Below are 25,008 nucleotides of genomic sequence, written 5' to 3'. Positions count from 1 at the left end.
AAGAAAGGAGGAAAACGGAAAGAGAAAGGAAAAATTGAAAAGAAAACTAAAGAAAAGCATAAAAAATGGAAAACAGAAGAAAAGCGGGAAAAAGAACGAAAAAAGACGTGATGTGAAAAAGAACAAATCATTCCGAAATGGGCCTACTCAGTGGCGGATGCCTCTTTTGAGAGCCATAATCAAAATTTGTAATGTAAATATACCGTTTTAACTCAAGTGTGCCCCCCCCCCCCTGGAAAGGGAGTGTTTTTTTTGCTTGTCAAATTCTGGCGGACGAAATGACCTTCAATTTTTGGTGAAAACCTTTTTATTCTTGTCAAATTTTCATCCGGAAAATGTGTCCCCCCCCCCCTTTTGAAAACCCTGGACCCGCCCCTACGAATACATTAACATGATTAATGAATTAAAAGATGACATAATGGTAAACAAAAGCGGGAAATGAAGGTAAATTGGAATGAGCTACATTGGAAAAACGAAGAAAAGGGACAAGAAAAAAAAGAAGAAGAAGATTGGTAAATTTGATGCAATAACGGTTGCAATCGGGACAAAAAAGTCCTTAGCCAAAGGCTTGAAATATCCTCCTGTTGTACGTTATTATGTCCCAATAGGTAACGGTTTACGTTGGCAAGAGTTACCGTTAAAAGTCTCTTAATGTTTACTTTGGCTAAATCTGCAAAGCCACCGGGGTCTCTGCCCCAATGCAGTAGGGGTTCTTCATCTGAAACCTTATTTCCTGAATATAATGGAAAATGTATCGCATAATTCGAATTTCATTTCAAAACGCCATTTTCGGGCTCGCTTCGCTCGTGGCGATTTTTTTTATTTTTACAAATTTTCACACATTGCTATATGTTATACTCCCTCAAAATATTTGGTTTAATACGCAACTGCATTGGATTAACGTGTTGTGTAAAAGATAAAGGGATACTCCATGCTGAAGATATTTATATCTCAATAAATAGAGTAAAATTCCCAAAGCAAAATGCTGAAAATTTGATCAAAATCGGATAACAAACAACAAAGTTGTCGAATTTTAAAGATTTGCATTATTCCGGTGAAACAGTTCTACAGGCATGTCTTCATGAATATTCATTAGCTGGGCTGATGATGTCACATCCCCACTTGTTCTTTTGTATTTTATTATATGAAATTAGGTTTATTCAAAATTTTTCTACCCAGAACTGAAACAGTTGGATTGTTGCTTCAACTTATTCATCGTAATGGAGACACACCATTTACACATTCATGAAAAATGAAACAGATATGATTTCATGTTATAACATAAGAAAAGGAAAATGGGGATGTGACATCATCAGTCCACCTAATGAATATTCATTAAGATATGCCTAGAACTGTTTCACCGGAATAAAGCAAATATTTAAATTCAATAACTTCGTTATTTGTTATCCGATTTTGATGAAATTTTCAGCATTTTGCTCTGTGAATTTTACTCTATTAAATTAGATATAAATATTTCCAACCCGGAGAACCCCTTTAATACCCGCGATTTTATCAAAAATAGCGGCAATCTGCAAGGTTTAAAATGGCTTTGATATCAAGAGGTTCCGCCCCTTTCCCCACCTGCATAGCACCGGCGCACAGATGGAAGGGTTGGGCCATGCCCCCCAAAAATTCTACAACCAAGAACAAAAAAGAAATGGAGGAAAGAAAGGCAAAGAAAAAGTATGAGATATGATGTCATTTACTGAATATATTGTCAAAAATATCTCCAAGTTAGATTCTCAGGACTGAAAAAAATGATATTTTTTCTCGCTGTTTCGCTCGCTCGGGACTAATATTAAGCAGCTTTTTTGCACATGCACCATTATGTGTCCCTCTTTCTTTTTTTTTACTCTTCACGCTACTGCCGCATAGAGCTTCGGGCAGAATCATAAAGCAAAAATCCTGTTCATAGTGGCGTACAGATTTTAAAAAAAGAAAAGGAAATAGAGAAGAGTGAAATATGATATCATTTTCTGGATATTATGTCAAAATCTATCACAAAATTTTTGCTCGTTCGCTTCGCTCGCTCGCAACATTAAAATAAAAATCTGCCCAATACGCCATATCTGGCCCCCTCAAAAATTTTGCCTAATTACACCACTGCCTGTTCATACCATGATATGACCGGGAAATCTTTGGCCCCTGCCTATAGCGCCTATTGACGAAAGCTGGGTTCGCCCCGGCCTGATATGGGCTAATCTCCATCCTTGCGGATGGTTTAGAAAAAAACATCAATACATCCTTGGTTCAATAACCACGCCATTGATTAAAGTGAGGGTATATAAGGTTCCACTTCTAGTGAAATTTCATCAGAACAAATCTAACCTTGCTAGTAGGTCCATGGTTAGATCTGGTCTATGGTTAGAACGAGCTTAAACAGCTGCTGCTATTATCGTCACTCGGTGAGTTCTCATTTCATTTTTTTAAAATATATTTCTTGAACGCCGCGCAAACGTAGTCAGCGGTGGTAATGGTCTATAGCTACTATAGCATGACTAGCGTTCGAATGGATCCATTGATGCACTGGCGGATCCACGGGAGGAGGGGGGGGGGAGTCGGCTCTGCCCCCCTCCCCTTGAGAGGCACAATTAAAATTTGTAATGTTTGGATGCATGTGCTTCCCTTTTAAGTAATTAATTCATAATAGAGACAGACTATGAGGAAATTGAGATACATATAAATATGCTAATGTTCAGGGTCTTATTGAAGTTAATAAATGTATAATATACTAACAACCCATATTTTTGTTTTTGTTTATTTATTTTTCTTTCCTGTACTTTCCATTCATGCCCCAAGTCACATTTTTTTCTCTGCTGTCACATATATTGCATCAGAAGAAAGTGACAGAAGAAATGCTTTAAAAATCAAAACAAAAGCAAGTAAAAAGAAAATAAAAATATAGAAACAAAGATAAAAGAAAAGAAAAGTAAAGAATATCAAATAAAAAAGGAAAGAATAAAATAAGAAAGAAAAGAAAAGAGATAGAAACAAATAAAAACAAACAAAGCAACACATAACAAAATAAAGTAAACAAGAAAAAAATGAAAAAGGCAAGAAACAAAAGAAGAAAATAAAATAAAAAAAGGAAGAAAAAAGGAAAAAATGAAGGAGAAAAAAAAAGAAGAAAAGAAGACAGAACTAAAAAAAAAAAAAAGCTCCGAAAAGCAGGGTCAAATATAATCATTTCTTGACTGGTTGGCAGCCGATTCAAGAAATACATTTAGAAAAAATAATAAGAGAAAAAGTACATCAGAAATTAATAATATTCATCTTACTGATTATAGTTATAAAGTGTGTGGTTAAGATGGTCACTCGTGACTAATTGCCCAATAAAAACAAGTTAAGAAGAAGAAGGTATTGTAGTGTTTTGGAGGGAAGTTAGAAATTGATGCAGAGGTTCGAGGATCGAACCCTGGTCACGTCTTTCGGATGGTGACGTTAAAGGTCGGTCCCAGACGGATATAATAATTTCTGAGTGATACACATCTGTAATAGCCCAATCACCCTTACAAAACTTAATACCACACACGGATAATGAAGTACCACATACAATCTTGTGGTGAACACGCACATATACCCTTGTTGGAATAGAATGTTATAATATGCTAAGTCATTTGAGCCTGGTATACTTATAACTCATGCTTGGCTCTGTTGTGGCCAATGGATTGAAAGAGATTTATCACTTGAAAGTTTGCAATTAGATATTGATATTTGAAATTAATTACAATTAATTTTCATGTTATTTCTTGTAATTTGCAATAAACTTCCTTAGTAGGTACATGTTTGGCAGTGAAGTGAAGAGAAAAGGGAAACAATTTTCCATTCTCTTAAGTCAAGGACACCCCTGAACCCCACCCTTGAAAAAAGAAAAATCTTATTTTTATTTCTTTCATATTTAAGATTTCCTGTATTTTGTTCTTTATCATACAGAAGCTCAGCAGCAACCACCAAGCATGCAGCCAGAACTTGAGAACCAAACTACAGGAGAGGGTGAAGACTGTGGCACTCAGGTTAATGTCATCAATCGTATGGCTGCACTCCCTGTTGTCAGTTCAACCTTGTCCCAAGTGACCAATGCTTACAACTGGAGTAAGGACAAGAATAGTCTGGTCAAGTATACTCTGGAGATGGCCGAAAGTACTGTAGCCATGGCTGCTAGCACTGCCCAGCCGGTGGTCAATAGACTTGAAGGACCAAGTAAGATAATGCTTCCTTGCTTTCTGTTTGTTTGTTTCTGTTTGTGGTAACGCCCGTAGGAACTCGACAGGACAGCATTTTGCTGGTAAACACCAAGCTGGTATATAACCAATTACCTAGGAAACATTTTACGTCTAGGTTAATCAGTCATAGTAGCTGACGTAACTCTTGGGCCTTTTTATCAAAGTGGAGACAATGGCAGAGTTGGGATTCGAACTCACAACCTTGCGATTATGAGTCCAATGCTCTAACCACTGGACCACACGACCCGTGTGTCTAATCACAATTCAATCTTGCATTTTCTTTCCTTATTAAAATCCTCATATATGCACCTCAATATATATACTTTTTTTTCCTTCAGTTTCTGCTGTTAATGAATATGCTAACCAGCAGATGGATAAACTTGAAGAGAAGGTCCCAGTCATCACTGAATCACCAGAGAGGGTATGGATCAAACCTGAAAGACATTGTTTTGTTTTCAATGTTAACATGTTACTAAATACTGTCTTGTGATATGCAGAGTTGGTGTCTTGACCTTTTTCAGAAATTAAGAGAGTTTTGGCCATGTGGCATTTTCAACATTATAGGTAAACTTTGTTGCTATCATTCAATTTTACCTGTGTCTTTTCTGGATTTAAAGAGATTAATTGTTGATCAAGCAAGGTTGTGTGATGTTTTTATTGCTATATTGAAAGTATAGCCCTGACATGCTGCTCAAGTCACCTATTTATCGACATGATTTAAGTTGTCTAGTTCAATCTTGAATAATAATAATAATGTTAAGTAATAACGATGTAACTTACAAAGTGCCAAATACCTTCTGCAGACTAGAGTGCTCAAGGCACATGTCATAGAGAATTAAAAAGAAAGTAGAGAGGTTTTGACAAGATTTTCAAAAAAGATTCAGCTGAGATACAGATTTTGATGATTTCAGGAAGGTTATTCTACAACATGGAGCTTTTACATGTATGAACAAAGGACCTTTCCCCTTATGTTTTTGAAAATGAATTCTAATCATCCACAAATCTACCACTCTTCTTTAATTCCTTGTTTTGTCCTGATCAGATGATGATGAATCTCCAGGATGGCACTAAGAAGATGATTGAAAATACAAAGAAAGCTAGTTCAGATAGAATCAATAACCTTCTACTTACCAGACTAGGGAAGGCACTGACCACTGGTGTGGACATTGCTCTTCTGCTTTCTGAGTTTGCTGTGGACTACTACCTTCCTGAAGAAAACAGTAAGTAGTCAAGAGAAAGGGAATCAATACATGTTTATTCAGATCAAGCAATACAGTGGAGATTGGTAAACACAGAACACCAGGTTGATGTGTGTTTCAACCAGTGTAATATAATAATAACTTAGTCTTATATACATGATATAGCGCTTTTCATGAAATCCATATCAAAGCGATTTACAATGTAGAACATACGAAATATACAAACAAAAGTGAAATTAGAAATCGTGTAACTAAAAATTAAAAAAATATCAAGGACACTGTAAATGGGGCTATGTTGAATACGCTTTCTTCATGAGGTACGTCTTTAAATTGGATCGAAACGATGTGATATTTGGGATACAATGGAGGGAAGCTGGAAGAGTGTTCCAAAGACGTGGGGCAGAGCTTGAAAAAAAAGTTTAGTTTTTGCTTTTTTGACTGTTAAGAAATGTTGATTTGCAGAACGAAGGGACCTACTGGGAGTATATGCCTGGATATTCAGAGAAATATTATGAAGAGATTTGAATGTTAGGAGTAGAATTTTGAATGTATACGAAATTGAATGAGGAGCCAGTGCAATTGTTTAAGAGTAGTTGTTACATGGTCTTGCTTTTTAGTGAGGGAAACTAGACGGGCTGCAGAGTTTTGAATTCTCTGCAGCTTAGAAATATCATTTTCTGCAATTCCATGGAGCAGGCTATTGCAACTGTCAAGAAGTTAACTAATAAATGCATGAATGAGGACTTCAGTAGATGACTTAGAGAGATATTTACAAATTTTACCAGTTTTTCTTAGGGCGAAGGATGCTTTACGACAGATGCTGTTGACATAGGGACGCATTGAAAAGTTATTATCAAACAAAACACCTAAGTTAGTAATCGTTTTAGAGGGATGTACTGTATATGAACATTTGCAAATTGAATTGAATCTAGCTCAGGGGTATGTCTACGATGGGAAGAGATATGCAGAACTTCCATCTTGTTATCATTAAGGAGTAGATAGTTCACAGTCATCCAGGAACGAATGGCACAAAGACAATCTTCCAGTTTCTGCACCATTCGGAGAAGTGTAGTAGCCTGAGAGACACGATTAACCTTATCCTGAGTACATGATTTAGCAATGCTTATGATTGATTTTAATCATAACATTGTTTGTATCTTTAAATAGAGGGCATTGGTCCAATGCATTTTGAAGAGGGTGGCCCTTCCGATTTCAAAATATTCGTGTGAGTTATTTTTAGAATGATAAATAATAATGGTATGCAACTGTGTGTTTTCATATTTGTCCAAAATATAAATTGTTCTGTATAGAGACCAAAGTGATCTCGGAATTTTCACATACTAAGGGATTATGATTATATTAGCCTCCTCTCTTCTATTTCAATGGCGGATCCAGGGGGGGGGGCACAGGGGGCGCGCCCCCCCCCCTCGCTCAAAAAAAATAAAAGTAAAAGAAAGAAAAGGCGCTGCTTGAAAAAATAAAAATAAAGGAAAGAAAAGAAAAGGCGCCGCTTAAAAAAAATTATACACTGCATTAGGAACAGTAGAGGAAAGACTATCCCCCAGCAAAGCACAATCATATCATCATCCTTATCTTTTCTTTTAACTACCCTTTTCCCAACAACTTCGTCGGTTGAAAATAATCAGCAGTGCGCTGCCTGCATATAACTGGTGCCAATCAAGAATAATCAGCACCACCTAAATCTAAATCGGCGCCGGACAAGAATAATCAGCGCCATTTGGTTATAAATCGGCGCCAGTCAAGAAAAATTGGCACTGCCAGAGTCTTAACCGGCGCCGATCAAGGATAATCAGCGCCACCTATATCTAAATCGGGGCTGGTCAAGAATAATCAGCGCAATATGGTTATAAATCGGCGCTGCCTGAGTCTTAACCGGCGCCGATCAAGAATAATCAGCTCCACCTAAATCTAAATCGGCGCCGGACAAGAATAATCAGCACCACCTGGTTAAAAATCGGCGCCAGTCAAGAATAATCGGCGCCTCCTGGTTCTAAATCGGCGCCAGTCGATTATGAATTGCCGCTGCCTGAATCTTACGTGACGTCGGTAAAAAAAAAATCAGCACTACTTGTTCTAAATCGGCGCCGGTCAAGAATAATCAGCGTCCCCTGGTTCCAATAAATAGGCGCCGGTAGAATAAACCACTAAATATCATTTTCAATGTATAAATACAGTTTGTCAATACCTTTGTTTTAACGTTTAAATGTTTACGCCACAAAATTTGATTTATTTTCATCTTCCATTAAGTTAAATATTATTCATCTGATCACTCAGGAAGAAGTTAAAAACAAAGATAACGATACCTGTAAAACTGGAGAACTATTTTCAAAGCTCTGTCTTGAAGGATCTCTTTCTGAATTCAGGTCATAAGCTTCATATCCAGTTTCATCAAAGTAATTAGATGAAAATTACTCATCATGCAAATTGCATTAGATTTAGTGAAAAGCATCACAATATATACCAAATTCTGCATAGGCCTATATCATGTACATGAAAATTGAATGATAATATATAAACCTGGATTGGTGATGTATTCCGAATGATTCATGATGTAGTATCATTGTTTATACAGAGGCGTCGATCCGGGGGGGGCGGGGGGGGTGGCGATCGCCCCACCAATGAAAATATTGGGGGGGGCAAACATATCGTTTTGCCCCCCCCCCCCAATAATTCCGCATGTGCAAAAATAAAATAAGATGGTAATGTTACAGAGAAATCAGCAAGCGAGATTGAGCTACACAACTCGTTCTTTATTTAAAATCGTGCTCAAATTGTCCGCTTTTCAGATTGGAATATATCTGCGTGTGGTCATGCAAAATGGCATGACTGGAAATCCTACATTTTGAAAAGAGCATTTGACAGGGTCAGACTTTACCCCTTTTTCAACATTTTCTTTTATGGCGCCGGTGAAGTGCAAAAATATGTGCGCCGCTCGGCAGTGCGCCCCCCCCCCCCCTTTCGCCAAAAGCTGGATCCGCCTATGTATTTCATATTTGCACAAAAAGTTGTTTTTATTTTCATCTATTCATCTTTTCATAGATTACCTGTGTCATTCATATTTTGCATTATTGTCCTCTTGTTATGAATGGCAAGTTACAAGCCACTGTTGGAAGCCACAGAAATAAAACTCCGTGTCATTTTGATTGAATGACAAGTTATAGCAATGAATTTCCGTGGCTTCTAAGGTTTATTTTCAATTGGTCTAATGCCCATTCGTCCAATCACCAACTCGTCTACTATCATTTGGTCTATCATCACTTCGTCCACTATCCACACGGTCTAATTGCCATTTTGTCCATTCACCATTTCGTCCAATAGCCATCTATTCCATATACAATTTGGTCTAGTTGGAATAAGTGTTAATTGGGCGAAATTAATGAAAATAAAATGGATATTAGACCAACTGGTTATGAGACGGAATGGTCATAGACAAACTGATGATTAGCCTGCTAAATGCTGATTGGACCAAATAGTTGTTGGACGAAATGTTGATGGACGGAATGGCATTAGACTTATTGAAGGTAGACAATAAAAATGGTGAGTGGACGAGTTGGCAGTAGACGATTTGACAATTTACTAATGGACCTGCCTTCAGAAGCGACATCAATTAATTAATAGTTTTGTTCGCTCAATTTTTAATGCGGTTAAAATTGTCAATTGTATGTGCCATGTTTGTTGATATATTTTCAGTTGGCCTATAAGAGACGCTTGATGATAGTTAAGAACTGTGTCCATTTTTTTTTCAAAATATCTCGTCTATCTCCTTCTAGCCGCTAATAACGGTGAGGTGCAGGTCCCACACCAAGCTTTAGCTGCTGCTGGAGTTGAACTTGAAGACCATATCCCTGAGGATAAGCCCCTTGTGGCGACTGTCCAGCGAGCAAGCCGTGTGTCCAACAAGGTCAGACGTCGTGTTCTTAGCAAGGCCATGCGTAATATCCGTTATGCTCAAAAGCGTAGTCAGGAGACGCTTGAGAAACTGTACTTTACTGTAGACTTGGTAAGTGGGATTGGGACATATCCTGCTCCCGGGGGGGGGGGGGGGGGGGGGGGGAGGCACTTACATTGACGAGTGGATACCATGCGCGACCAAAAAAACACGTAAAAGGGATGTCTTTTTCAAGATAGGGCACGTTACGTACGTAACGTGATAAGGGTGTCAAAAACACCAAAAAATGAAAAAAGGGTATCTATTTCGCTCGGAAAAATATACGTGTTTAGGGTCAAATATGCGGGGATGATAAAACAAAATAAAAATGTTTTATAAAGGATGTCCTTTTTGCCCCAACACTACGTGTTTAGAGTCTGATTTGCGCGAGGTGTGGAAGGTGCATGGGGCCGTACTAAACCAAAATAATGGTGTCTAAAGGTAAAACCGACGACCGACGGACGCGTGACATAACAATAACATTTCTCTGTACTTGTTTAGGGGTTCATTTCAGGGAATACTTGCTAAGAGTATCGTTTTGTTTCCAATACTTGTTAAGGGGTGCATTTTCAGAATATGGAAAATACATTGCTGTACTTGTTTAGGGGCTCAGTTCTGGGAATACTTGCCAATAGTATTTGTTTCCAATACTTGTTAAGGGTAGGGTTTCACACGCCAATACTTGTTAAGGGGTGCATTTTCAGAATATGGAAAATACGTGTTTAGGGTGCTTTTCAAGACCCCATGGTCGCGCATGGTATCCACTCGTCAATGGAAGTGGCCCCCGGGATCCTGCTGAAATTTGATCTCTGTAATTCCCAAAGGCTTTGTACAGGAACCAACGGGTTCATGTATAAATTATATTTACATAATGGTCAGGGGTTTTTTTTGGTCAGATTGTATATAGATTAATGGATAGGCCTACATTGTGAATATAGAAACCTAGTTATAATTTTGTTGTGATATACTTCCACTAGGCCTATTTCTCTCTTGATGCCTTCAAGGTCTTGAATTATTGATAAAAAAGTACATACATTTACCTAGAATACAATTTGCATCACTTCTTATAATTCCTAGCTACATCCTGATTAGGCCTGGTGCCCTCCTGCTTGCTGTTCCTTTCACCGACAATTCAAGAGACAAACAAAAAATTAATTTGTTCCCCCTTGTCAACCTTTTTTTTTCTTGATCAGATCGAGTGTGCTTGTACAAACATCGATTCAGCTAACAAGGAATTGACAGAAAGAAAATTAATACATCCCCAGTATGAATGAAAACTTCTGAAGACATTTCAAGTACGCATGTCTAACACTCTGAAATTTGAAATATACAAATTATGGTTGTTTTTCATATCATGATTTGTTGTAAATTTGTGTTTTCAGAACCATATGCAGGATGTATAATCAAATTTCCATTGACCCCATTATCTTCATGTTTGAATAGTAAGAAATCCTTAATTGTTATTGATTTCATATTGAATATACAATTTTCCTCATGCTTCTTTAGAATAAAGAACAGAAGACCTTGGCCATTGTTCATAATCTTGCTGGTCGTCTACAAGTCTTGAGTGGTAATATTGCAGGCTGTGTTCTTCTTTTTCCCAAGAGTCTACGTACTAAGGTAGAGGAAGGTCGTGAGCTTGCTGATGCCCTTTATAACTCACTGGAAGAGGTAAGGTCGAATATTAATTGCAATACATAAATTTTTGTCTTGACCACATTGCAGAGCGAGGCTATTATAGGCGCCACTTTTATACGGGGCGCCAAGTACAAAATTATTACAGCTACAATACGTGGCTTTACACTTGGCGTTCCATACTTTTCCGACGTTAAAGGTCAAGTCCATTTCAGGAAAATGGAGATTTGAATTTAAAAAAATTAAACTAGCGTAACGCTGAAAATTTCATCAAAATCGGATGTAAAATTATAGAAAGTCATGACATTTTAAAGTTTCACTTATTGTTCACAAAACAGTGATATGCACAACTCAGAGACATGCAAATGAGACAGTTGATGTCCCTCACTCACCATTTCTTTTGTTTTTTATTGTTTGAATTATACATTATTCAATTTTTACAGATTTGACAATAAGGACCAACTTGACTGAACCATATAGGATTAAACAATGCTAATTCCACATGTTCAGTGAGGAATTAATCGTTGTTTCATGCACTTGACAATTAGGAGAAAATTAGAAAGTTTCATATAATAAAATACAAAAGAAATAGTGAGTGGATGATGTCATCAGTCTCCCCATTTGCATACCAACCAGGATGTGCATAGAACTGTTTTGAGAAATTAAGCGAAACTCATAACTTTCTTATTTGACGTCCGATTTTGATGACAGTTTCAGTGTTATGCTTGTTGGATTTTTCTCTTTTTATTCAAATCAACATTTTGTTGGGGTGGACTTGTCCTTTAACCATGCAAGGTTAAGTTTTTGACATGCCATCATTACTTAGAAATTATATGGACCTGTTTCATTAAACTTGGAAATAAGGGTAATCAATTTATACTGATTATCTTGCATGAATTTCAGGTCATATGATCAAGGTCAAAGGTCATTTAGTGTCACTGACCTTTGACCATGTTGGGGTATCATTATCTGATCCAAAGTTAAGTTTTTCAAATGTCGTCATAACTTTAAAAGCATATGGACTAATTTCATGACATTTTGATATAATGGAATAATCATAGAGTCACTGATCTTTTTGCGTGAGTTTCAGGTCACATAGATAAGGTCAAAGGTCATTTAAGGTGAATCAGTATGAAATCAGTATTTATTATCATATGAATGGCGTTCTCGTGAATAATTATTAATCTTAGTAGTTTTCAAAGATAGCACTCCTGCTATATTGAATTGCGCAATGCAGGTGATACTGCAAGAGACGTTCCACTTGTTGAATACAAAGACAGCTTTGTGATGATAAGAGCACAATCTCATGAAATTTGTCAGCACTCACAAATAGTTTACATGAATTATTTTACATTCCTGAGCCCTGTAACATAAAGTTTAGCAATAATCAAAGAATTAATTTTTACGATTGATTTGCCCAAAATGTACAATCGATTGCATAAATCAAGTTTGTTAACAATATATAAGCTATAAGTGACCCTGGATTCGCTTTAGCTTCTGTTAATTGCCATTCCTTTCATGCATATTACAGATTCCCTTATCTGTAGACCAGACATTAATTCATGGCTGGGGGTGCCGATGTAAATTTGAAATGCAAAAAAAAAAATGAAATAAAATTAAATTAAAAAAGAAATAAAGGAACGAAGGTTTTCAGTACGAAATGAGGTCAAATTAGTCCCGAGAAATTTGAAAAGCCAAGTAAAGCAAAAAAAAAATAATAATAAAGGTTTTAACTACAAAATGAGGTCAAATTAGTCCCGAAAAATTTGAAAAGCAAAGTAAAAAAAAAAAAAGGGGGGGGGGGGTCACTATAAAATGAAGGTCATTTTGGTTATATTATTTCATTTTGCTACATCTTTCAGAATACCTGGGGGTGCTGCCTATGGAGAATAATATCAGCACCGCCAAAGAAATTTGTGGGGTGCTTCAGCACTCTCCGCTTCCCAGGGCCATGCCATGCCAAGCTATCATGCCCTCTTCCAATTAATGAATGACCTATTCATTCTACCCCTCTCCCTTTCTTTGTTCCCTATATCTGTCCAAATGATTTATTATTGTTTACTTCATATCGCTCTTCTATTGAATGTTTCTAATGATTTTGACTACTGGTATCCTCAAATCATCGGCACCTCCCCCTGTAAATATTTGTCTCTTTTCCTGTATTTTTGATGTATTAAGAATTATTATTTCCTTTAAGAATTTGAAAAGTTAAAGCTAAGTTATTATTGCACTGGCGAAATGATCTCGCTCTGGTGGTCGTTTAATAAAGCTGTTCGTAAGTTAAAGAGCGACTTTAAGAGCGACTGGTGAACCTTTCTTACGCGCTAAACCATCGCCAATGAATATACCATTTGCCACTAGAAAGGATCACCAGTCGTTCTTAAAGTCGCTCTTAACTTACGAACAGCTTTATGAAACACCCACCAGTTCTATTATATCCATGTACGTGACAGAGAGATAAATGTTAAACTATCTATTTAGACACCTTTTTTTCTATCTTTGAAAGAATTTTTTTCTTTAAATAATCAAACTTGGATGATATATTGTCAATATTTTTGACATTTTGTATCGATGTGAACATTTAGCTAACTCACAGGAAAGTCCAAACTTATTCACTTATTGAAAATTCTTGATATTAAACATGAAGGGATCTTCTTATGTGTTTCAGTTTAAAGTATTTTCTTCTACAAATTGGTCAATGATTTTGATTGTAGGTGCAGATGATTCGTGATATACCAATCAATGTCTTTGTCACTGCTAAACTGCAATTGAACAAGATGTCTGATATCTCCATGTCTTTTGCTTATTTCTTGGTATCTTTGAGGCCTATTCAGTGGATGGTGAGTCTTAATTTCTTGCAAAAAATAAATCTTGTTCTCCAATGCTTGTGTTAAACACCAGAGCTTATTGGTTAGTTATGGGGTTTTTATAGACTACATCAGTCATTATTAAAATGCAATCAAAGAGCTGGAATTTATCGACCTGTCGGAACGACAAACACAGTCTTATTGTAGAGAGTTGAGATAATTTACCTTTCTTCATTGCAAATTTAAAGACTTCATAACCAATTTACACATTTCATTGCCAACATTCTTGATTACTTAACGAAAAGATTTCTCAGTGTATACATTTGTCAGTATTTTATTTATTCTTACTGAGCTATTATAGCCTAATCTAAATATTATTCTTTTAATTCTTGTCACTGAAACAAGTTTATGACAGGAATTCTTTTTGAAAAAAATCTATTTTGGCTTACAGATACAGTTTAGGCGTATATGAACAAGTAAAGAATAGGAAACTGCCGAATCTATTTTCATGCTTTGTTTCCTTTATTATTTTCATAATTTCGCAGCTATCAGACAGAGAATCAAACAGGCGCTACGAAAATCCACCTGATGACGAAGATTCTAAAAACCATAACGGAGCAGTTGGGAATGACGATCAACGTCCATGTCAAACTAGTAACACCTTGAGTGATAATAAAGTCAAGGATGGTGATATCCACTCTGACATCGACGGTGATCTCAATGATACTATTGATAAGGATGTTGTTGATGGAGACTTTGACAGAGGCAAAAGAGATGATCACGAGTCTTCAATCGGATCACCGGTGGGTAATATTAATCAACCGAATATATATTCAAAGAAGAATTATTATTTGAAGTGACTTTGACTTATCAGCCGTAATTACAAGCATCACTTTCAGGCGAACTGGGCTTTCATTTACATTTAAATGATGTCAGGATGTTTTCTCTTGTAGAAGAGGTACTGCAAACTAAAGGATTAATGTTCAACAACCATTTTATCCCTCATAGAATTCTATATTGGCTTAAAAATACTGTTTAGGCATATTAAAAACTCCCCAATCTGTTTTATGTCGTGTATTCTTTATTATTTTCCTAATTATTCAATTATTCAGCTATCAGACGGAGAATCAAGCAAGTGCTACGAGCATCCACCTGATGACGAAGATTCTAAAAGCCATCACGGAGCAATTGGGGATGACGATCGACGACCAAGTCAAACCAGTAGCACCTCGAGTAATGTAAAGAATGGTGATATCCTCTCTGACATCGACGGTGATCTCAATGATACTATTGATAAGGAGGTTGTTGGCGATGTTGATGGAGACTTTGACCGAGGCAAAATAGATGATCACGAGCCTTCGAACGGATCAACGGTTGGTTCTACGAATCAACCGAATAGAAAAAGTTCTAAGAAAAAAGCGGGAGTGAAAAATATTTTCAAAAAGAAAAAAAGATAAAGAAGAACAAAGTATGCAAGCACAATTTTGGGGGTGGCCCGTCATTTTTTTTCTAAACAAAAATGCCCACCTCAATTTTCTTCGTTGCTTGCTCAAAATCCCTTTTCATACTATCCTTTTTTATTTTATGGAATGGCGACATGGAGGTCCATGATGGGAATTATACAAACTGCTTGAGATAACGAGATCCGTTATGTTAGTAGTCAGTTTTGAGGAAAATAACAAGCCTATTCTTGTAAAAAATTATTGTGCTAGTCAAAATCAACTAGAAGAACTAAGTATAGAAGATTCTGATATGCCTGTAACGCAATTTAATACACGTATTTGAGGAAACTTGTACCCAACAGGGCCTTTCTTGAAGGCCTCTCATTTCATTTCTTATTTTTATGTATGTGTATATAGGCAAAATGATGTATGTATCCTGTATGTTAATAACATTCTTATATAGCGCTTATCACTGCCAAATGCGTCCCTATGAGCTCTTTGAAGAAGGCAGAAAAAGCAAAGAAATGAGAGAAATTTGCTGTCAATCGTGGCACTAACTCATTTAAATTTTTTTTTAAATAAGTATGTTTTCAGAGTTCTTTACATAATGATGGGGAGGTATTCCAAAGTGAAGGAGCAGCATGGGCAAAGGTGCGCTCTCCATACTTTGTAAATATCTTTTTTATTGAAGTAAAATATGGAGTCAATCAATCAACCAATAAAAATAGATGAATAGTCGCATTATTAGCTGACCCTGGCCTTTCATTTATAGTAAATTAAATAGTTTGTAAATAACAGTGTGCAGTCATTTTTCAGTACGATCTCATTTTGGATGTTCCTGAAGCAAGCTTCATGTTAAGGTGTTCCTCTGTCCTTTGTCTGTGCTGTTTTTCAATCCCCTGCATGGATTGAGAGATCAAAACGATTCTTTAGACTAAAAAAAATCATCAGATATATTTTTTTAATTAAAACCTTGCCACAGCCACATTCTGCATGTCCATAAAATTATTTTTTGAAAAAAATGTTATTTTGCTTTCATGTAATGTCGAGAAAAAAAAAATCATAAACCGGAGCAATTTTTTACTTTTAAATCTATTCAAATTTTAATTCCTCACTATCTTGATTAATGGATCTATTATAATGCCTATTTACATGCAAATGCTGATATTAAAGGAGAATGAAACATTTAGAAGAAGAAAGCTTGTGTGAAGACAGAAAAATCAAAGAAACAGATCAACGAAAGTTTGAGAAAAATCGGGCAAATAATGAGAAAATTAAGAGCATTTGAATATTGCGATCACTAATGCTATAGAGATCCTCAAATTGGCAATGCGACAAAGATGTGTGATGTCACTTGTGAACAACTCTCCCCATTACTTAAGTATATATTTCACTTAATTTGCCTCTTTTATCACATCTATCAGTAGATCATGTGTTCTTTCTATAGGAGGGCATGTAATACAGACTTTTAAAGAATACATCATGGATAAAGAGTTTGTATCAACATAAGAAAAAGCAAAAAGATACATTTTGAGGGTATTTTATAGTCCATCAAAGGGAAAGTTGTTCACATGTACTGTGACATCACACATCCTTGTCGCATTGCCAATGGGAGGATCTCCATAGCATTAGTGATTGCAATATTCAAATACTCATAACTTTCTCATTATTTGTCCGATTTTTCTCAAACTTTCTTTGTTCTTATTCTTTGATTTTTCTGTTTCGACAAAAGCCTACTTGTTCTAAAGGTTGCATTCCCCTTTAATGAAAGTTCAGATCCATACTAATTACAAAAAAATAAAATATATGAAATTTATGTGGCTCCATTTTGATTAAATGCTCAGTATTCTTCAAGATGTAACACATTAAATATAGAGGATATGATGATTACTGATTTGTGTAAGTCCTATAACATGACTGGCTACTCTCCAGCCTCTACCATTCCCATGCCACGTATCCAAACTAATTGAAGACCCGGGCCAGATTGCATAAAAGCTACCATTTAAAACTTTTCCATCCAGTGGTATAACTTGTATGGAATCTTTGATTTTGATTGGTTGGTGATCTTCCTCTTCTCATTCCTTCTCTTTTCTCTCTCTTCTCTTTCTTACTTACTTTCTTTCTAGCTATCTGAATTTACAATTTTGTGGTAGGAATCATCCATATAATTATTTTGTCTGTGCTCATTAGATTGATATAAAATACATTATATTACAATTGAGAAGTTAATGTTATATTTCGTTTTTCAAATACCAGAACTTTGTTATTTCTTGACCATTTTCTGTAATTGAGGTATCAAATTAAAGAGCAGATATTGAACTTTTAAGACATGTGATTTTCTTTTTGAAATTCAGATACCCCCCGCCAAATGAGTTTTTGGTATCCTTTCTTCAAATTGTTTTTGCTCGCTCATGCGTGAATGAGGAATAATCTAAGTAATATCAGATGAAAGAGGAGATTCTAAAATTTACATTGGTAGGTCATTTGTCTATTGTATTTGTGATTAAGTTATGATAAATCATCGCTAAATCTCGGTTTCGTTTTTTCTGGGACGCACTGTATATAGGGGCTATATGGCTGATCATTTCGCATGCTCATTTTTAAGATATGTTTGTATTATGTAATGTACCTGTTACTTATGCCGATACTGTACTTTATACTACTGTCCTGCATTGACAGTGATGAGTCATGATATGGGCTTATCTTAATCTTTATTATGTATATTTATGCACTTTGTAAACTACTTTCCTTTACTGTGATTCCAATAAAGTGATATCAAATCAATACCAATTAGTTAAAAGTCGCATGATTAATAAAAAACGAATCTCAATTTGAAATTTGTTGGAAGTTGGATATCCAGAAACATATAGGCCTGCACTGATAAAAGTATCTGAATATGATTTTGATATTTTTGTGATTAATTTTGCCTTATTAATTAGTGAAATTTTAGAATGATCAACTGAAAATGAGTGATAGAAATTCACTACAAAATTAACAAAGAGGGGGAGAGAGAAATAGATAGAAAGAGAGAGGGGGAGAGTGAAGAATCAATCGCGTAGCCAGGATTTAATTTTGGAGGGGGTGAGGGTGCAGGTCCCCCTCCCGCGTTAAGCGTGAGGTTTCCAATGTCTCATCAAATTCAAATCAAAAGAAGAAGTCTCCCTCGCGTATCTAGTACCCTTATCACCTCGAATTTAATTGACTTGGTGTGATTAAGAAACTTGTTTTCGAAAGAAATTATAAACACAAAATAGGGATGTTAGATTGAGGAATTTGAATAAACATAGAGCTCAAGGTGGGAAAGGGATGGTGTAAGGAGAGGATTCTCATTTTCCATGCGAACATCTGTGATTGGATTTGAAAAAAATGTAGGTGTAATTTCGCTCATTATAAGCGCTTCTTTTTGTATGATTAAGAATGAGTGATATTCAACATGTCAAAATAGGGACGCAAAAAAAAGAGACAAGGATTAGATATGCAGGAGCATGGAATAAAATTTCATCTCATATTCCTTTTTTATATTGTATATAGCACGGCACGAATTTTTTGTCTGACACTTTGAGCAAATACTTGCCAAAATCGATTCCCCAAACCCCGAGGAAAAAATGGGAAGTGACAATAGTACCGAAGTGTGACGTCAGTTGCCATGGTGTCATGGCGGGCTGGTTCTAAACAGAGTCGCAGTTGACGATCGTCTGTTACACATTTGTATTTGCAAGTGACTTTGGCTCGTCTGAAAGATGGATTGCAATTAAATTCCGATAGCAGCCATTTTCTCCTATGAGAAACCAGGCCGCCATGACACCATGGCAACTGACGTCATCGATTCGGTACTCTAAACAGTGTTTACCCGCACTGACCAAAAACTTTGTGTCATCAATAAGTTTGAAAGAAAAAAAAATCGCATACTTACATTCCTACATACCTATTTCTACTCTGGTTTCATGAGCGAATGTATACTTATTTCTTTCTGGCAAGAAATCCATGAGTCTGCATGGCCGGGGAGAGAAAAATGGGGTAGGAAACATTGTGGAAAGGCGGGGAGCGTGTAAGCAAAATTAAGCTAAGACGTCATATAATAGGTTTTTTTAAATTCTTTTGAGAGAAAAAAATAAAGGAAAACATTTAAGCTATGCTCTTCTTTCCTTCCTCTCTTCCTTTTTCGTTTTTTTTTTTTGGGGGGGGGGGGTGGGGCTGCCCCCACTGCCACCTGGCTACGCGCCTGAGAGAAATTTAGCGAAGAATGTGAGTTGACGAGTTTTGTATTTTGATAGTGGCGGCATAAACATTAAGGGGGTCGCAGGGGCGGATCCAGCTTTCGCCAAGGGGGGGGGGGGCTTACAAATATTTTTATGCACATTCTGCTATAGGCCGTTTGAAGCTGCTTTTTGGTTGTTGTTCTTTGATAATGCGAGCGCGAAGCGTGAGCTTGAATTTTCGGATATATTGTTTAGACTTGAAAATCAAAACATTTTTTTTAATCATAAACAAGATTAGTATACAATTCGAGCTGACATTTTAATTACTGACCTGACAAGGGATCCGTTAATAATAGCTTGCAGTGACTCGTGAAGATACATATCTCGCCAATCAATAATGCGCGCTCGAGCTGCAAAATTTTTCGATTTTCTTACCTGAAAAATAAGCACCTTTTAAAATCATGAACAGGATAGGTATCTAACTGAAAATGCATGATATTCTGACCTGAAAACCGGACTGCCTCAAGTATAATATTTCTGATAAGGAGCATTTTTTTAAACTTACGACAGGAGTCTCTCTAGACAAGCAGTGTAGCTTATAGCGACTCCCCCACATTGTGTAATATTATTGATTGTTATAACATGTATCAAACTTTGGTTTTTTTATGCGGAAATGAATGAATAAAGAAAGAGAGTATATAGGAACGGGAATCACGAGCTCAGATTTTTTTTAGATATTAAAACGAGACATTTAAATCACTCTATGTAATCATGAACAGGAAATGTATCTCAATAAGTTATTAAAGTTGTTATAGTTATTATAAGTAGTTATTGCAAGCGCAAAGGGCGAACTGAAATGTTGATTTATACCTAAATATGGGATTGTGTAAGGATATCTTCAACTCCGCTTCGAATCGTTGAATAGACTCGAAAAATTGGAATGCTCATGTAATGCGAACGAACGCTCTCAAAAATATTTTGTTTGATATGCTGCCTTGAAGAAAATATTTGTAGCGGAAAATAATTGTTTGTCGGGCATATGCAAGTGAATACCCGTTTTCTTTTTTGGGGGGGTGGGGTGGGCCTGTCAGATTTTTCATGACATAAAACACAATTTGGGAGTGAAGAAAAAAAAGTACAAAGTATGCAAGCGCATTTTTTTTTCTTGGTTCAATTTTTAAACAAAATTGCCCCCCTTTTTGGAAATCGTGAATACGCCCTGGCCGGGTGTGAACATGGTGAATGTAGGACATGCAGCAGCGGCGTAACAGGTGTCGGTGGCCAGGGAGGGGGGAGGCAAGAGCCAAAAATTTCCCGGTCATATCATGGTATGAACAGGCGTAATGGTGTAATGAGGCGACGATTTTGAGAGGGCCAGACATTGCGTATCAGGCAGAATTTATCTTTTAAAAAAAGTTGCGAGCGAGCGAAGCGAGCGAGCAAAAATTTTGACATTTTTTTAAATACAAAAATCAAATTTTGTGATAGATTTTGACATGATATCCAGAGAATAATATATTTCACTCATCTCTCTTTCCATTCCTTTTTTTGTGGTCTGAATGCCACTGTGAACATGATTCTTTGCGGCAGTAGTGTGAAGAGTTAAAAAAAAACGAGAGGCGCAGTATGGCTCATGTGCTAAAAAGCTGCTTAATATAAGCCCCGAGGGAGCGAAGCGAGCGAGAATAAAAATCACATTTTCATGAGAATTTAACTTTGAGATTTTTTAAAATTATTTTATTTAGTAAATTAAATCATATCCTACACTTTTTCTTTCCTCCTTTTTGTCTTGGTTGTAGAACTTTTGGGGACCATTGCCCAACCCTTCCATACTCATATACGGCAGTGCTATGAGGTTGGGGTCCGTCTTGAGCCCACGGAACTTCTTCAAAGCCATTTAAACCTCGCAGATTGCCGCTATTTTTAATCAAATCGCGGGTATATACAGAATATAACTTCTACACAACATATTTATTCAACCCAGTTGAACCAAATATTTTGATGGGGCAAAACATAGTAATGTGGGAAAATTTGTAAAAAGTCGCCAGCGAGCTGGAAACAAGTACCTATGGAAATTAAATTTATATAGAGCCCTTACTGCGTGGGGTCTGGGGCAAAGCCCCGGTAGCCTATTTGCATAAAATTTAGCAAGCTTATATAGCACAATGTTGTATGCAGTCCACCTTTCTTCCCGCTCTTTATTTTCTATCCTCAGCAGCCCGGTCATGTTATTCAGTTTTATTTCTTGTCCCTTTTCTTTGTTTTCCAATTTAGCTTTTGACTAATTCCATTCTTCCTTCATTTCCCGCTATTGTTTGACATTTTGTCATCTTTTGATTTATTTCCCATCATGCTATTGCATTTCATAGGCCTATTTCGGAATGATAAGTTCTTTCTCAAATGTTCTTTCGTTCCTTTTCCCGCTTTCCTTCCTTTTCCATTAAATTTTTTTCTTCTTCTTCGTTTTCTTTTCACTTTTCCCTTTTCTTTTCCTCCTTTCTTTTTCCCCTTTCCCTTCCCTTTCCCTTTCTTTCTTTCTCCCTCCCTTTTCTTTTTTCCCGTTTTTTTAATTTTCCCGATGAAATCTGCCAGGGGGGCAGCTTGCCCCCCGCCTGTTACGCCACTGATGTAACGGCCTATTTACCCTCTCCTTATTCCTCCTTTTCTCCTATATACCTAATCGAAATACCATAATAAATATTCCAATTGCATCATCAACCCATCCTATCGCAAACCTGAATAAAAGGGCTTGTATGGAGAAATAATACAGACATGCATGAATATGGTTTTCAGATGCCGAGATAGCTCAGTTGGGAGAGCGTCAGACCTGAAGGTCTGAAGATCTGAAGGTCCCTGGTTCAAACCATACAAATTTATGGACTGTCCCGGGTCTCGGCAATTTAAAAAAAAACAATTTCCTACCCAACCAGTAAATATACTCGGCGTACATGACATAAGAGTAATTCTTATACCGAATATCCGTGGTATTTGGGGAAAATCTTTTGAAAATATTTTCCCTCTATAATAATGCGGAGTACGTGGAATATACTCCGCATTATTAGTCAATATGAAGTTAATAATAATCTCAAGATCATTGTGAACGTAGAGGGCCGGGACTCAAAGAAATGGGAGCCCAATTGAAAATTGAAATTGAAATGGTTTATTAAGAAAACTTCATCGCAGCCGAAGGCTGAATTGCGAAATTCTTTGCAAGGTAAAATACAAAATATATACAATATCAATAATCATAACAAAAAGACATGTGAAAGTAATAAAATCAATGTTATATGTTGAAATTTATAAAATGAGGAGAGCAGAATAATTGTAGATATGGGATAACACTAATCCGATTCTATGGGGATAAATTAAGGAGATATTTCATGTCAGTGGCGTAACTACGGGGGGGGGGGGGGCATGGGGGGCTTGGGGGCACGTTCCCCCCCCCCCCATCGGCTGGTAAAATAAAACGGGGAAAAGGAGAAAAAGAGGGAGAAAGGAAGGGAAACGTGGTGGGAAAGAAGAAATTATTTTTCACTATAATGTTATATTGTAATTATGTTATATTATTGTTATATTGTTATTATTATATTTTTTTTCATTACTTCATGAAACATAATTTGCTCTGGGCCTGTGTCTTCATTGTTCATGGTACTCGCATTGTCTGTTTAACGAGATATATGTACTAGAACCTCCCGGTTGTTTTTAGTACAAGTCAATATACACCAAATATATTTCCTCGCACTTCGAGATATTATTGTTTTATGTAGTGACATATGATTCTTTTTCATGACTACTTATAGTGATTGCTCGATTTTAAGGTCTTAATATAAAACATTACCTGTCCGTGCTTACGTTCGCATTAGTGGATTGGTAAGATATGTCTGCTCTGCATGAATTCATCCGGGAATTCCTAAAATCAGTCCTTCTAAAATGTCCCTTTTCTGATCTGAATATCAAAAATTTTCAGCTCGCGCTCGCATCATTTGGTTAGTGAAATACGTATGGTCTTAGTGAAGTCCCTCTTCATAAATTTGATTAGTGACTGAGATCCCGGGAGTGAGATGCGTACGTTAATCATGATTACAATGACTGCAGGTGCTTCATGTGTTTAGATGTAATCCTAACAAAATCAGCAATCGCTCGGCACTCGCATTAGATGACTATATGGTGAGATATGCATATATTCTTAATGGATTCTTAAAATATAGTCCTTAAAATGTCCCTGTTTGGGGTCAATATAAACAAAAATTTCAGCTCGCGCTTCACGCTCGCATTGTTTGTTTAGCGAGACAAGTATGTATCATAATTACAAAAATTTGTTCATAATGTATTTATTTAGGTCTGCATTTCAAAAATTTTCAGCTCGCGCTTCGCGCTCACATTGTTTGATCAGTGTGATACATATTCGTTTAATGGCACTGTCCTTAAAATATCTCTATGTATTAGGTTAATATACCTTGCAACTGAGCGCGCTCACTATAAGTGACTCAAAATTTTTGCTGGTGCCCCCCACCCAACGCCGTGACCCACGGTACGCCACTGATTTATGTGCCTGCATGGGCAAAATACAAAACAGAAATTATAAACAAATGGTATTTCTTTAAATAATTAATAATAATAATAATAATTAACATCATTTATATAGCGCTTATAACTGTTCCGGGGGAGTGTTTCATCAAGATTTTTATCCGACAAGTTGTCAGATCTGACATCTTTCTCTTATGTTGATTGGCTGAGAGGTACTGTTACTATGGTAACTGTCGGATAAAATAGGACTTGTCGGATAACACGTCCGACAAGTCCTTTCATGAAACGCTCCCCTGAACACTAAAGGGGAAAATGAAAAGGATGTTGATAAGGTTGGTAGCCAGAACTATACTTAAATGCATTAAAAACATTTTCTGCTGCAAATGACTGATTCCATTATCATCAAAACCTTTTCATCCGTGTTATGTAATCTTGAATAGAAAAGCCAAACCGCAAGCGCGAGCTGAAAACATTTTGACATTCCGACCTAAAAAATTGACATTCTAAGCACTTTTTTTAATAAACGGTATGATGCGAGCGCGCAACGCGAGCGGATTTTTTTTTGAGATTTCAGACCTAAAAATGGGACACTTTATTCATGTTTTGTAAATCATCAAAAGGATTTTGGTATCTTCCTACATTAATAATGCAAGCGCAAACTGGATAATTTTAGCACGTTTTGAGTAAAGATCAAGCTGCATATCTCAATAAACATGTGTGCGCGTGTTTTAGAGTTAGACAGAATCTGGGCATTCTGAACACATTTCATTTTTTATCATGAAAATCAATAATGCGAGTGCGAAGCGCGAGCGGAAAATATTTGATATTCAGGTATGAAAAAGGTGAATTTAAGCACTATCTAAAGCACTGTGTAGGGAAATTGTGAAGTGTATGTGGGTAGCACAAAATGATGACTATCTTCCTATTCCTCTTCCTAAGCGCGATATAACACTTGTCGATATTCCTGAAAAAGGGACAATTTAGTTATTAGGAATTCATGAAAATTTTATCAACATATTTATTAATG

General features: G+C 36.5%; 1 protein-coding gene and 1 non-coding gene across 3 annotated transcripts; both read left to right on the top strand.

Moving 5' to 3' along the window:
- The first annotated feature begins 1,874 nt into the window (after nt 1–1,874).
- LOC129261936 (perilipin-2-like) lies at nt 1,875–18,039 on the top strand. 2 transcript variants are annotated; one of them, XR_010293583.1, is made up of 10 exons: nt 1,875–2,405; nt 3,934–4,200; nt 4,562–4,644; nt 5,266–5,443; nt 9,214–9,443; nt 10,878–11,042; nt 13,721–13,846; nt 14,359–14,616; nt 14,926–16,569; nt 16,846–18,039. XR_010293583.1 is itself a non-coding variant. In XM_064099618.1 (9 exons), exons 2-9 carry the CDS (start codon nt 3,957–3,959, stop codon nt 15,268–15,270), a joined length of 1,629 nt encoding a protein of 542 aa, XP_063955688.1. In that variant the 5' UTR covers nt 1,875–2,405; nt 3,934–3,956; the 3' UTR covers nt 15,271–18,039. The 2 variants fall into 2 exon arrangements, 1 of the variants encoding a protein (XP_063955688.1); XM_064099618.1 differs by having other exon boundaries at nt 14,926–18,039.
- A 4,210-nt stretch (nt 18,040–22,249) lies between these two features.
- Nucleotides 22,250–22,352, top strand: TRNAS-UGA (transfer RNA serine (anticodon UGA)). The gene is given in 2 exon segments: nt 22,250–22,286; nt 22,296–22,352. It is a non-coding gene; the product is annotated as a tRNA-Ser (tRNA).
- Nucleotides 22,353–25,008: the final 2,656 nt, after the last annotated feature.

This window comes from Lytechinus pictus, chromosome 5, assembly GCF_037042905.1.
Source record: "Lytechinus pictus isolate F3 Inbred chromosome 5, Lp3.0, whole genome shotgun sequence".
NCBI classification, from domain to species: Eukaryota; Metazoa; Echinodermata; class Echinoidea; order Temnopleuroida; family Toxopneustidae; genus Lytechinus; species Lytechinus pictus.
The sequence above is the reverse complement of the archived record's forward strand: the minus strand, read 5'-3'. Positions and strand labels throughout refer to the sequence as shown.